Source organism: Humulus lupulus, chromosome 4, assembly GCF_963169125.1.
Source record: "Humulus lupulus chromosome 4, drHumLupu1.1, whole genome shotgun sequence".
NCBI classification, from domain to species: Eukaryota; Viridiplantae; Streptophyta; class Magnoliopsida; order Rosales; family Cannabaceae; genus Humulus; species Humulus lupulus.
This window is the reverse complement of record NC_084796.1, coordinates 210,422,415-210,437,248: the sequence shown is the minus strand read 5'-3', so window position 1 is coordinate 210,437,248 and position 14,834 is coordinate 210,422,415. Positions and strand designations below refer to the sequence as shown.

Here is a 14,834-nt window from a genome sequence, read left to right as displayed (position 1 = left end):
TATTTATAGAGAAATTTCTTGGACAGGTTTGGGTAACCGCGTGAACCAATCATGGATTTACATATGTATTACATTTAATATAAAATATTCCCATTTATACTAGGATATCATCTGATCACAAAATAAATGGTCTCCTAATATCTGGGACATTAAATATTACAGGTTGGCCATAAATGATCGTATAAAAGTACCCAAGTCTTTGGGGATTCATGGGTACGCAATATATTTAAGTTACCACGAGATGGATATATCTCCGAGCTCGTACTATGGAGGTCGTATGAATATCATGAGCTCGCGATTCGCAACCTATGCATCACTAGCTCACATAGTCACCGTGAAAACTAAGCTGTCCATGTGGATAATAAATGGATTCCTTAGTTATTTCCTCCACATATGTATTTGTCAGCTGTATCCGAGCTGAGTGAAGTACTCGAGCTGAAATCAGGGTACAACACCTAGTAATATGGGTTAATTTAAAAAAAAAAATGCCTTCATAATTTACTATCCAAAAAATATGTCACTTTGTAAATTTGGACATAATTACCCCTTTCATTAACATTCTCTCTATTTCTCTGAAACTAGCTCTTAAGCTCTCTCAACTCCTCCCAGTTTCTCTACCATAATGGCACCACCACCACCACCACCTCCCTACAGCAGCAGAACACAACTTTAACACCACCACCATCCTTAACGTCGTCCTCGCTATTGCCACCATTACCTCCCATCACCATTGAAGAACCCAAAAAGAACTAATCTATTTTATTTTCATTTTTATTTTTATGTTTTAATGATTCAAAATCAAAACCAAAATACCATTATTTTTATGTTTTAATCTTGTAGATCTTGAAAAAAATATCAAAATTAAAAAAAAAATCATATGAAACAAACATTTGAGTGAAAATATATGAACCTCCAAAGTTTTTATCAAATTTCAGCTCAGAACATCGATTTTGCATTGAAAAAGCATTGTTTTGGCCAAAAGTCAAGTTTTCATGATTGCATCGCAGGAGCATCAAAACAACATCGATTTGGCAACGATTTTGTATTGAAAAAGCATCGTTTTGGTAAAATAATAATAATAATAATAATAAAGTTTTCATGATTACATTGCAAGAGCATCGAAACAACATTGATTTTGTATCGAAAAAGCATCAATTTTGCACCGATTTGGCATTGATTTCGCATTGAAAAAGCATCGCTTTGGCGAAAAAAAAAGATCAAGTTTTTATGATTGCATCACAAGAGCATCGATGCAGCATCGATTTTCATGATTGCATGCTGTAGACGCTCAAATTTCACCTAAGGCCTGGCCAGGCCTTGAGTGGGTATCGCCTAAGCCTCAAGGGTCTCATGACGCGCAATCATCAGTGACCCGCATCCAAGTGCCCACGCGAGGCTCTACCTCGCGCCCTTATGCGCGCACCCATCTGCCCACGCGGGGCCCCGCCTCACGTCCTTATGCGTGCACCCGAGTGCCCCCGTGAGCCCTCGCCTCGCCATAGGCCGAAGTAACCAAATGGCCCCGCCTCGCCATAGGCCCAAGTGGCCTCGTCTCGTAGGCCGAAGTGGCCTCGCCTTGCCATAGGCCGAAGTGATCAAGTGGCCTCGCTGGAACCTCTCAGCGTCGCGCCCATGGCCTCGCCCAAGTAAGGGCCTCGCGTGGCCTCGCCAAGAAGGGCCTCGCATGGCCTCGCCCAAGTAAGGGCCTCGCGTGGCCTCGCCAAGAAGGGCCTCGCATGGCCTCGCTAAGAAGGGCCTCGCGTAGCCTCGCCAAGTAAAGGCCTCGCGTAGCCTCGCCAAGAAGGGCCTCGCATGGCCTCGCCAAGAAGGGCCTCGCGTAGCCTCGCCAAGTATGGCCTCGCACGGCCTCGCCACGCATGGCCTCGCCAAGAAGGGCCTCGCGTAGCCTCGCCAAGTAAGGGCCTCGCGTAGCCTCGCCAAGTAAGGGCCTCGTGTAGCCTCGCCAAGAAGGGCCTCGCATGGCCTCGCCAAGAAGGGCCTCGCGTAGCCTCGCCAAGTATGGCCTCGCACGGCCTCGCCACGCATGGCCTCGCCAAGAAGGGCCTCGCGTAGCCTCGCCAAGAAGGGCCTCGCATGGCCTCGCCAAGAAGGGCCTCGCGTAGCCTCGCCAAGTATGGCCTCGCACGGCCTCGCCACGCATGGCCTCGCCAAGAAAGGCCTCACGTAGCCTCGCCAAGTAAGGGCCTCGCGTAGCCTCGCCAAGTAAGGGCCTCGCACGGCCTCGCCAAGTATGGCCTCGCACGGCCTCGCTACGCATGGCCTCGCCAAGAAGGGCCTCGCATGGCCTCGCCAAGTAGGGCCTCGCATGGCCTCGCCCAAGCATGGCCTCATGTGGCCTCATAAGAGGAGAGGGGCCTCGTGAGCAGCTAGGGAGCCGAGTCACCAAGGAGGTCGCAAGGAGGGCGTCTCGCTACGCATCCTTAGACGTCCGCCAAGGCCACATGCCTATCAACCGGACTCATGAGTGACCTCGGGAGGCTTCAGGCATCTCGTGCCAAGGATCCAGGATCTCCACCTCATGCCAAGGACCCAAGATCTCCACCTCACACCAAGGGTCCCATTCCTTACACCTTGAGGCCCCTATGCTTAGGGGATCCAGTACGAGTCGAATGGGACATACTTGTACGACCTAGTACTGAGTACGGATACCAGTGCCAGTGAGACTGCTGGGGTAAGAGTCATGGTCCGTACGTCTACGGCCATAGGTCAGAGCCGACACCACTACCTCCTGCGCCACTATGCCTGCCACCACTCATCAGACATGGGTACAGACAAGTAGTGGAGGCATTCTCCTGACACCTGCTCCTGTGCTGGATGTACGACCACAACCTCTGAAGCCACTCCCCTGACATAGTAATTATGTACCCTATGGTCTCCTGGACCACTATGTACCTAAGGCCATTAGAGCCTACTATAAAATGGACTCTAAGACCACCTGAAAGGGGGTTGGAAATTTTACTGTAGCAAAAGGCTTGAGTGTGAATGAAAGATTGAATTGTTGTTCTATCATTGTTCTTGAGTTATTGTTCGAGTTTTTACAGCTTTTCCATTAGTGATTTCGATTTGATAATTTTTCCAACTTAACTTAGTTGACGAGTTCTCATCGTCAACACATGCAAAATCAATGTTGTTTCAATGCTCTTGCGATGCAATCATGAAAACTTGATTTTTGCCTAAAACAATGTTTTTTTGGATGCAAAATTGATGATGTTTCGATGCTCTTGCGATGCAATCATGAAAAATTGAATTTTTTTTTGCCAAAACGATGTTTTTTCAATGCAAATTTGATGTTGTTTCGATGCAATCATGAAAACTTGATTTTTTGGCCAAAATGATACTTTTGCGATGCAAAATCGATGCTCTGCGTTGAAATTTAACGAAAACTTTTAAAGTTCGTATCTTTTCACTCAAATGTCCGTTTCAGATGATTTTTTTAAAATTTTGATATTTTGTTGAGATCTACAAGATTAGAATATGTGAAACATAAAATCATGGTATTTGGTTTTGATTTTGAATCATTAATACATAAAAATAAAAATGAACTAGATTAGTAATTGGTGGGATTCTTCAATTGTGATGGGAGGTAACGACGACAACGGCGATAATGATATTAAGGATGGTGGTGGCATTAAAGTGATATTCTGCCATTGTAGGGAGGTGGTGGTAGTGGTGTTAAAGTGGTATTTTGCTGCTTTAGGGAGGTGGTGGTGGTGCTATTGTGGTAGAGAAACCAAAATGGGCGGAGAGAGCTTGAGAGATATTTTGAGAGAGATAGAGAAAATGTTCATAATGAGACAGGTAATTGTGTACAAATTAACAAAAGATCATATTTTTAATAATAAATTCTGGAGACAATTTTTTTAAATTAATGATATTATTATGCATATTATCCTGAAATTTACCTATTAAAATCTATTTGGTTACTTCATTTGTCATCACAAATTTTTTAAGTAAATTAAATTAAAAAATTGCGCGCTTTTTTCCGGGGGTGGGTTTTGCTGCCTTGGTACTTCTCTCTAAGTTTTCGCTGAGAGAGAGAGGGAGAGATCATTCCACTCCAATGGCGAACCATTCTCTTTCCCTGCAATTTCCCCAAAATCAGAACAATGAAGAACTCAACGAGCCACCGCAGATTTTGGTTGAAGAAGGCGACGAAACGGAAGAGGACAATGACGGAACAGAAGAAGAAGAAGACGACGACGAAACAGAAGAAGATAGCGAGTATGTCGCCTATATTGCAGAATTACAGAAAAAGGAGACGAATAATGAAGCAGAGGAAGCCGCCTTGTTAGGCGAGGGCTCTCAAGAGAAAGAGTGGAATCGTAGTGAAATTGATGGTCTATTTTGCCCTATTTGCATGGAAGCTTGGTGTAATGATGGTGATCATCATATCTGGTATGCATTATTTATTTATTTAGTTTCTTTCTTTTTGCATTCTATTGTTATCTGAGTACTCTTGAGAAAAAGGGAAAAAAAAGTTTAAACTTGAAAAGATACAATGGATGAATTGGTACTGTTAATCGCTTAGTGATAGCTATGTCGTGATTCATTTCTTCGTGAGACTTACTTAGCAATTTTTTAGAGTTGCTAGCCTTCGAAAGAATATAGGGTTTGATTTCTCCTGCGGTCAAGGAAAAGTTGAAATTTGTTGGTTTTGTTTTTTAAAAGAAGAAGTAATGTAGGTAGTTCGAGCAGTGTTCAAGGTTTTGTGGGGGAATTGAGAAGTGTGTCTATTGCATTATCAAACTATCCAACATTCAAGTCCCCCATTATGGGTATATATAGCCCTCTTTACATTCCCAAACAATAAAAGCAAATAAGCAAACTATAAATGATAGACTAAAGCTGCTAGAGAATAACAACAATAGCAGTGCTAATCTTATTACATCATGTGACATTGTCAATAATTTGTTGGAAAATCATTCACTAAATTATCATCTTTCAATTTTATTTTTCTGTTTGGTGACTACAGTTGTCTTCCTTGTGGGCACATATATGGTATGTCTTGCATAAAGAAATGGCTACAAATGCGTAAAAATCAAGGGAAGGTATTGATTTTGTAACCATACCGTGTTTCCCTGAAGGTCTGGAAAACTTATTCATTCTTGTGGAACTCATTGCTCTGATTTTTCTCTCTCTAGTGTCCCCAATGCAACAAGAAATGCACCCCGAAGGATCTTAGAAAACTTTTTGCATCTCGGCTTGTTGCTGTTGATGAAGATTCACAAAAGGTTATGTTACTTCATTAATCCTGCACTTTCAGATACGTTTAATATGATTACATACATACATATTAAATGATTGAATTTACCTTTTGTAGAGAATCCGACTACTAGAGACTAAATGTTCTTCTCTTGAGAAGGAGGTAAGAATTGTTTCCACGAGAATCAATTAGATTTCTTATAATTTGAGTTGGTGTTCCTCGCAATTTGACCTTTAAGATTTGTTAAAATAGCTCATCTTCTCATACCTATATAATTCTATAAAGGAGTGATTTGTACGTATTATATTATTATACTTATGAGAAAAGCGTGTAATATTGAAAGGAGTTAGTTTTCATTAGTTGCTGCAAGGTTCTTTGGTAAATCTACATCTTTTTATTTTATTATTTTACTTTTTAATGCACAGAGAGCTGATTGGAGGAAAAAAGAAGCTAAATGGAAAAAGGAGGAGTCTGTGATGCGTTTGAAAGTTCAACAGCTTACAGAGGTACTTTGGTTGTGGCCTGCGTTAGAGTTTATCTATACACTAAAGTTTAATGAGTTTGTGTTTTCTATAATATGTCATGCTATCTTAATTCATTTTTGCGATTCAAACATTGTATTTTTTTTTTCAAGCTTTAAAACTTCCCTTGGTTTCACATTTCAACTTTTCAATCATTTTTAAGTTATTGTTTCTGCCTATTTTTTGGCTCCAGGATAGAATTCATACACTGAGAAAATTTATGTGTAACCTTATTTACGGACCTTTCAAGTAGCTCACATTTAACCCACTCTGTCTTGGGTAATTCCTACAAAATGCATTCTTCTTTGTATGGTGATGATGGAAAAATATGTTGCAGTCAGATGAAGATAACTACAAAATCTAGAATTTTGTCACAACCAAATGAAAAAACTACTTTTTGAGATCTGTATGGTGAAGTATTCATATGCCACTTTTAATCTAATTGGGATGCCTGGTAGATGATATTAGTATGTATTTTTTTAGTGGGGATAATGAGCTTATTTTTATTTGTGTTGTATTGTATGCAAGGCATTCCTGCTCTCACTTTTTGGATGTTTTCATGTTCTCTCTGCCCATGAAATCTAATTTTTGGCTATGTAGAGGACAACTCATTTGGAGCAGTTTTTAGGAGATTTGTCAAATGGACCATCTAGTTCAGTCAATTCTGGTCGAGACTTTCTACGAAGATCCGTGACTGGTAATAGTTTTGTAGATGGTTACATAAGTTGTATTATCTTTATATATATGTTGGCTGGAAAATCATTGCATTTTTTCTTCAATGATCTTTCTTGTGTTATTATTTTGATGTAAGTTAATATTTTGCATTATTCTTTTAATATTTCTTGTAGGGCATAATTCCAATTCAATATTATGCAGACAAGGATCTTCTCCTCCTTTTATGTTACAGGTTTGATGTTAGGTTCTCCTTGATATGCTATATTCTGTTTTATGTCTTGAAATGGATTATCATTAATAGCCTATAGCATGACTTTATGAGTCGTTATTTATTTAGGAATTATTGGGACTAGGACCTTAGTGGGTGTTTATGATGGAACTATTAATATCATGATTTAATTTTTACAGAAGGATTTGCAGGTGGATGGTGCTCAATTATTTGATTTCGATGCTTCTAACCAAAACTTGTTAATTGCACGAAATCTATCTGGAATGGGTGCAAAACGTATACTTACCAAAGTAATATTTTTCGTTGGTCAACTATGATTTAGGATTTGAGCATCCTGTGTATCGTTGTACTTGGAAATAATTAGCAGGCTTGTGTAAATATGATTTTGCAGATTAGCTTGATACCTCCATATGAAAGGGAGGACATTTTGCTTCCTCTCACTATAAATTTTATCAAGGACTTGCGCATTTCCCCAACGGATAGTTGTCTTGCACTCCTAGCTTCACTAGGGAAGAAATTATCACTTTTCAGGTGACATTTGCTTCCTAAAGCTGTTCTCTTTTTTCTTATTCATCCTTGCCTATACAAATATTTGTTTGTGTACATTGCATGTATCTTCATACTGACTACATCCAGCCCTTTGTTACAGTACGGAGAGCAACAATGTCATCCTTGCCTACGATTTACCGGTAAAATTTTATTTATACAGTTTACTAATTTCAACTTTTTATGTATTTTTTTTGTGCTTGCGCATGTTCAATGCTCACATCACCTGGACACAAGTCCTCAACTTCCATCTTCTTACCTTCTTACCTTCTCACGTCTCTTCCATTGCTTTTTGCATATTAAGGAATTCAAATAGTTTGAAAAGGAATCATTGATTGATCCTAAATCTTGTTGTTGAAGGTTTTCTTGTCCAGTGTGCTCTATTCCATATTGACATTTGTACTTCCAGGCTGCTGCTTGGACTTGTTCATGGGATCTTAACAGTTCATGTTATATGTATGCTGGATTACAGGTATGATTCCTCTGCTTTAATTTTTGCGATAACTTGTGCTTATGAATTCTGATATTTTTCTGTAATTGCAGAATGGCTCAGTTTTAATGTTTGACATGCGCCAAACTATGGGCCCTGTGAAATTCCTCAAGGGACTGACCAGCAACCCAGTTCATACTGTACATTCTCTTTTACACAAGTCAACTCTTCCTTCTGGTGCTAGATCAGTCTTGTCTGCTTCTTCTGCTGGCTTGTGTCAGTGGAACTTTGAAGGTGCTGATGAAATGTGAGTATCTTATCTATTTGCTCTATTTATTTCTATTTTTAGCTGGTACTATGTATAATTAATTTTTTTTTATATTATTCTTTTATATGTTTTCAACTAAATTTTTGCTGTGGTTGATTTATATATATATATATATATATATATAGAGAGAGAGAGAGAGAGAGAGAGATTTTCTTCATATTGATTGGCCACATTTTCTTAATGGTAATTCAATTTTTTTTATGTTTTAGTGGAAAACATGTATACAAAATATATTTCTTGGTAGATTATCTTCAACTGCCATATGTATCTATCTAATGGTGAGAATTTTAGTTACTTTAACTGTATCTAACTTGGTTTTTTTTTAAGAAAAAAATGCTCATTATGTTATGGCCTGTTCTAACTAGTCAGTTAATTTCTATGAAGGCCAACTTTTATTCCAGAAACAGAGAGACAAGGAATCTGTATATCGCTTGCATATTGTCCTAGTAGCGATGACATTGTCGCTTCATATCGTCCTAAAGTTGAAATGCATAATGACATGGCTACCTCTCAGCTTTCACAAACTCCTTCCAATGTTATTGGACAAGGAATAATGGGTTCCCATATCCAATATAGGAGAGAAGGAACTAACTGTTTTCAAAAGTTGGCTTCCACCCATGCTAGTGTGAATCAGATCCGGCTTCCAAAATGTGCGATTATAGACTTCAGCAAAGATAAGAAATCATTTGCATCCAGGGAAGAAGGAGCTTGTGAAATTACCTTGCAAGAGTTGCCTTCCTTTTCTGTTTATCAGCGTCTTAACTCTGAGAGGTATCCTCTTCGTGACGTCAAGTATACAAATGCTCTTGGCCATGGTTTACTTGGTTGTTTGAGTGGTGATTTACTGCAAATTTTCAGTACTTAGTTCTCATCATGAAAGGTAACTTTCATATTTACATTCATCAAATCTTTGCTTAAGCTGAAGATTTACTTGAATGCCCTCTTTACATTTAACTTGGGTTTTTTTATTTTTTTATTTTTTAATAATAAAATAAGAGTCCAATCACTTTAGAATAGTGCTATTGCTCCTCATAACTATTATTTTACATATGTAGATATATTTCTTTTTCATGCGGATGCTACTGCCAGTCTGGTCCTGAAAAATCATTATTTTACAATTTATTGCTCTCTTTTCATTTGTCACTAGGTTATTAGTTATTAATGGTTTGATTGGAATCATTATTTTGTCCCACTTTTGTTCTGTTTTGGTTGGTTAAAGTAAGTAGATCTTTCAATTCTCAAATTAAATCATTAGCCACTTATTGACAAGGTGTTTGGTTCACAACTTTAGTGTCAAGGTTGAGTTCATGATGTTGCATACCACATGTCATATTTAGTTAATCACAAAAATACAAACCCAGGTACATAGTCTTGTAATAAATCACTAATAATTTTTCCATTACATTATGGGAAAGAAAAGTTTAAGTTGGTCAAGAGGTCAATTTTGAGGCTGGATGTGTGAAGGGAGAAAAAGTAAAATTTGTCCCTTTGAAACTTTGGATCAGGAAAATCAACAATTGGTGAGTGTAGAGCCTTGTTGTACCTACAATTATTCACTAGTGGTATAAATAATGCACGTTTGTTTAGTTTTATTTAGAAAATGTATTAATTTATTTTTATCATGTTTCTTTCATTGTCTTAAATTTTAAATAAATAAATAATAACTTATATTATAAAAGAATGACATATACATATTAGAAAAATTAAATCAATTTAGATACATACTTTTCATATGTAAAGATATAGTGCATTCTAGTTTTAAAAATAAAATATTTTTTTTTCTAATTTTCTTTTAGAAAAAATACATACGAATTTTAATATAATAAAATATTAAAAAATTATAAATTAAAACTATGAATTTAAAAGTTTTATTTGATCAAATTAAAATTATTTAATTTAAAAAAATTTAAAGCCAACAAAATATTATATATAAATATATATTATTTAATTAATAGTTAGAGTAATTAAAATAAATAATTTCTCATAAAAACTACATGACAAAATAAAAATATGTATATTTATGTCTTACTCCACTATTACATATATGTTTGGATAAACAAAATATGTTAAATGCTAATGAATAATTAATAAAATAAAGAAAAAGAAATTAAATAGTGTTGATGTTGTTTTTTGTCAACTTGAATATGAAAATTACTAAATACAGAATTAAGAAAATAAAGAAGAACAATCAAAATTTTACATGGTTTAACAGTTAAAGTCAGCTTATTCCACGAGTCAGTGTTACTAACTAGTGATCTTCTCTTAGAGCTTTTACAAATCAATTTAGCAGAGTGGTCTTAGTACCAAATTGTGCGTATTCACAAATGAAATTCTTCAGTCTATTTATAGATTGGTTAATAAAATATATTTCTTTTATTTCGGGAAGTTACAATTCAAATTTGAAATAAATACAAATAAATGCATTAATTACATAATATCACATGATAATTGAGATTTATTATTAGATTACAACAAATCCTCGAGGAATAGGGATTTTAAAACAGCAGCTGCGTTCAAACTGGATTACCGACCTCGAACATACAACTTATACACTTTCGAGATCGACCCACATCACGAGCTCGTCATTTTGATTAACCTCGTCCTTGGCCAGTAACTTTACCAAGCTCAACCATCAGAGATCAACCTCCTCGAGCTTGCAATGAAGGTTCGAGTTGCATTCAGACTTCAGAGAAGATTCATCATTTTGAGCTTGATGCCTAAGCTCGAGCCTTCTTAACTGGTGCTCAGTCGCCAATGAGAACAAATCAAGAAACATGATAATTATACAAGTGTTGAACCCTTGCTATTTTGGAGCTTACACTTTATGAGTCTACATTTTGAGGTCATAAATTCCATTCTCGAAATTAGGGTGTAACATTTGCCCCCTCAAAAGTATTGGTTCGAATTCTATGATAAAGAAACTTTTGAACTTCTCATTTCGAAAAACGTGCCACCTACCATACTCGAGTATGGACACACGTCACTCGGGGATTGCACACCAAGAGTACTTAAGTACTCCTTATATCTGCCAACGTCTTTTCATATATCCCCTTTTTGCCGCCAATGCTATAACTAAACCCCATCTGTTAGATCTTTTCTCAACCCAAATCAAAGACCCAGATCAATTCGACCTATAACATCCCACTGGGACATATATATATATATATGTCCTATCTTCTCCTTCATCACTTTCAATCTAATTTTCAAAGAACAGAAAAAAACAAACCAGAGCCTTATTTCTTCCTTTGCATGTTCTCTAAACCAAAGAAGCAAAGTAACTCTAGTACTTTCAACTCCGTGAAAGCTTTCCTGCACTGCTCCTCCAGTCAACAATTTCATCATTCCCACGAACAACTTTGTGTAAGTTCATGTTCTTGATCATTTTCTTTGACATATATTCTTTTTTACATGTTCATTCTGTTTTGTGAGAATATCTTAACTGATTTTTACCAGTTTTTTAAGGCTTCACTTTGATATTAGGCAAGCTTTTGATCCGAGTAGTTTTGATGTAGTTAGAATCACGGTTTTAGACCAAAAATATTCTGGCATAAACATGTAAAAATTGAGTTTTTTTTCTGGTAATGGGGGGTTTCGTGTAGCTTAAGAAATATGAGTTTTTGGTTTAGGGTTTTAAATGCATGAATCCCAAAAATATCACCTTTTTGGGTAACTGCTAACTTTTTCCCTGAAAATCCAGGATTCTTTTAAACTGGTATTAACCTCCCCACTCTCGCGTGGGTGCATCCTTGATGCCTGAACTTTACAATAGTTCGGAAATGACATCTGAGTTAATCTCGCCCTTTTGAGCCTTCAGTCTCGATTGAGGCAATCTTGTTATCTTGAGCTTTTGAGCTTGAGTTATCAAAATTATAATTTCCTTGTGATTTCCTATATGATGGGCCCTCACATTTTTCTTCCTTGTTAGATGTCGCAGTACTTTGAGAATTGGTGGGGGCCTGAGTTTGATATCCTTTACCATCCATCAACACCCAGTCCTGAATCACCTTTTACCCGAAATTAGCGACTGATCTGTGAGTACAAAGAAAGGTGTGAGCAAGAAGATATACGAGACCACTTTCGATGTTAGATAGACGAGGTCGAAGAGAAAAAGAGGAAGAGACTTCGAGTGGTGGCTTATCCTGATCCAAACCCCGAGATCAGGCCTATCCCTTTAGATCCCAAACTCAAAGTCACCGTCGCCTTTGCACTTGGAGCACTTTCCTTCTCCCTAATGGAAGACTCTTCAATGCGTCCTTCCGCTTCCCAAGCTCTCTTAGTCCCCACCTCGAAGGAGGATTTTTTCGAGGCCGAGCACTACTTGTAATGCCCTACTACCAAGGGACCATTACATTGTGCATTTTAAACAGTGCTAAACTCACTAACCGAGTCATTTTGCCATAATTGTGTAATTAAGTGCGATTACGGTTTAGGGTTAAATTTTTTTGGTTAAGATACAACGTTTCACTAAAACGTTTACTATATACATTGGGATCCCAAAATATAATTTAAAGGTTAATTACAATAAAATATTTACAACCAGTCGACCTAAGCGGCAAAATAGGGTTTAACCTTAATTCCTCATTAAACCCTCGGTCGTGACGATCGAGCAGCCGCATATGTACACATCATCATCTAAGCTCTCCAACTCAAGGATGATCCAGCTTTCTCTTGCCTTTACCTCCACCACATAGCATTCGTGAGTCGAAACTCAGCAAGAAAACTCAATATGCTCATGAACAAGTAATAACATGTTACTAAATCATAATAGACATGCCTAGTGATAATAACTCTATTCATGCATGCAAATAAGTCCAAATAATAATTGTGGGCCCTACCCTTTGTATAGCTGACTTGTGGGCCCTGCCCTTTGTATATAGATGACTTATGGGCCCTGCCCTTAATATGGATGACTATCAAGTCATAATGAGAATAGATGACTAATGTGTCCATCTAAAATAAGTGACTCAAATAAGTGACAATTAAGTCATGCACTTGGGCTCTGCACCCTAATAAAATAAGTGAATAACACTTTATGATTCTGATAATCATGTTGGGGCTTGTAGCCCTAATCAGATGAGTTATTAACACTTTAGGATTCTGGTAATCATGATAGGGCTTGTAGCCCTAATCAGATGAGTGAGTCACACTTTGGGCTCTGCACCCTAATCAGATAAGTGACTAATGAGTGAGTCATGAACTTGGGCTCAACACCCATAGCCATGCGACGTTGTAGTCACCTGAGCCTTTGGGCCCTGACTCCAAGTAACTAGTCTTTAGACTAGACAAGCGCTTTTAGTTTTCATCGAACTTGAGGTCGGTCAAGCATTAATGCTCATGATGATTCATTCAATGCTTATGTTGACTAGATCTAATCTTTTCGGCTGTCAATTCCATACGACCAGTGCTCAGTACTATTGTCGAACTTGACTAATGAGTCACAGCTTAACGGACAATACTAACACCATTGCCGATTCATAGTCACTTCGCAGCCTTGAGGTTGCGAGGTCGGAACTTGTTTGCAAAAGTTTCCAGCCTTAGTGTCAACTTAGTTTACAGTTGGTTTATCTAGAATTCCAAATTTTTTACCGTCGGTTAGGTTTTGCTGGTTTGTTCCAGAATTATTTAGCTCGTGTGTTTGGTTCGTGATCCATACACTTATTAATTTTTCCATGTCGGGTTAATAATCTAGACATTTTTAATTCGCGTGTTTGGTTAATGATCCATACACTTGTTAATTTTTCATGTCGAGTTAATAATCCAGACATTTTTAGTCAAGTTACTTTTTATATATGTTATATTTTTTCGAACCTATGGTATGATTGTATACCACTTACATCCCCTTAATATCCTATGATTGCAATCTTATTATTGAATTTTGAGGGTTTGCAAAAAAAAAAAGTATAACAATAAAAAATACAACTTTTGAACGAAATTTAGTACTTTATTGATAAAAAATAAAAAATCAAGTACATGCTTGGTTAAAATGAAAGCAACATTCCTATATTACTGATAATAAGGTCATAGATGTTCACCATTCCAAGCTCGCGAAACCAATTCTCCGTTTAACCTCGCCAGTTTATACACTCCAGGTCGAATAATGGACTCGATCTGATAGGGTCCCTCTCAGTGAGGTCCAAGCACCCCAGCAGACGGGTCTCGCGTGGCCAAAAACATGCGCCTTAGCACCAGGTCTCTCAATCCGAATTTTCTATCTCGGACCTTCTTGTTAAAATATCTAGTAGCCCGTTGCTGGTATGCAACATTTTTCAATTGAGCTTTGTCACGTCTTTCTTCGATGAAGTCCAAACTTTCTTCGAGTTGGGATTGGTTTGAGGCTTGATCGTATGCATCGTGCCTTATTGTTGGGATTTCAACCTCGATAGGCAACATGGCCTCGCATCCATAAGCCGGGGAGAAGGGGGTATGCCCGGTTGAAGTTCGTGCTGTGGTTCTATAAGCCCACAAGACTCGAGGCAGCTCCTCTGGCCATTTCCCCTTTGCTTCTTCTAACATTTTCTTCATGGAGCTCTTTAAGATTTTATTGACTGCTTCGACCTGACCGTTTGACTGGGGATGAGCCACAGAAGAAAAACTTTTTATTATCCCATTTTTTTCGCAGAAATGTGTAAATAAATCACCGTCGATATTAGCCAAGGGTTCAGCTTCGGTCCATTTTGTGAAATAATCTACTGCGATCACAACATACCTTACTCCACCTTTTCTAGTCGGTAAGGAGCCTATGAGGTCAATTCCCCATATTGCGAATGGCCATGGGGAGCTTATCATGGTGAGCTCGGTGGGTAGAGCTCGTGGTATTGAGGCAAACCGTTGACATTTATCACAACGGTTTACGTACTCGAACGAGTCTGCTTTGACTGTAA

The 14,834-nt window shown here is 37.9% G+C and overlaps 1 protein-coding gene across 2 annotated transcripts; it reads left to right on the top strand.

The window, feature by feature from the left end:
* The first annotated feature begins 3,940 nt into the window (after window positions 1–3,940).
* Window positions 3,941–9,071, top strand: LOC133831167 (uncharacterized). 2 transcript variants are annotated; one of them, XM_062261374.1, is made up of 13 exons: window positions 3,941–4,416; window positions 4,994–5,069; window positions 5,163–5,252; window positions 5,342–5,386; window positions 5,650–5,730; window positions 6,346–6,442; window positions 6,594–6,652; window positions 6,841–6,939; window positions 7,041–7,180; window positions 7,299–7,338; window positions 7,605–7,667; window positions 7,739–7,932; window positions 8,338–9,071. In XM_062261374.1, the coding sequence occupies exons 1-13, from the start codon at window positions 4,082–4,084 to the stop codon at window positions 8,816–8,818; spliced, it is 1,800 nt and encodes a 599-aa protein (XP_062117358.1). In that variant the 5' UTR covers window positions 3,941–4,081; the 3' UTR covers window positions 8,819–9,071. The 2 variants fall into 2 exon arrangements, with proteins under 2 accessions (XP_062117358.1, XP_062117357.1); XM_062261373.1 differs by having other exon boundaries at window positions 3,943–4,416; window positions 6,829–6,939.
* Window positions 9,072–14,834: the final 5,763 nt, after the last annotated feature.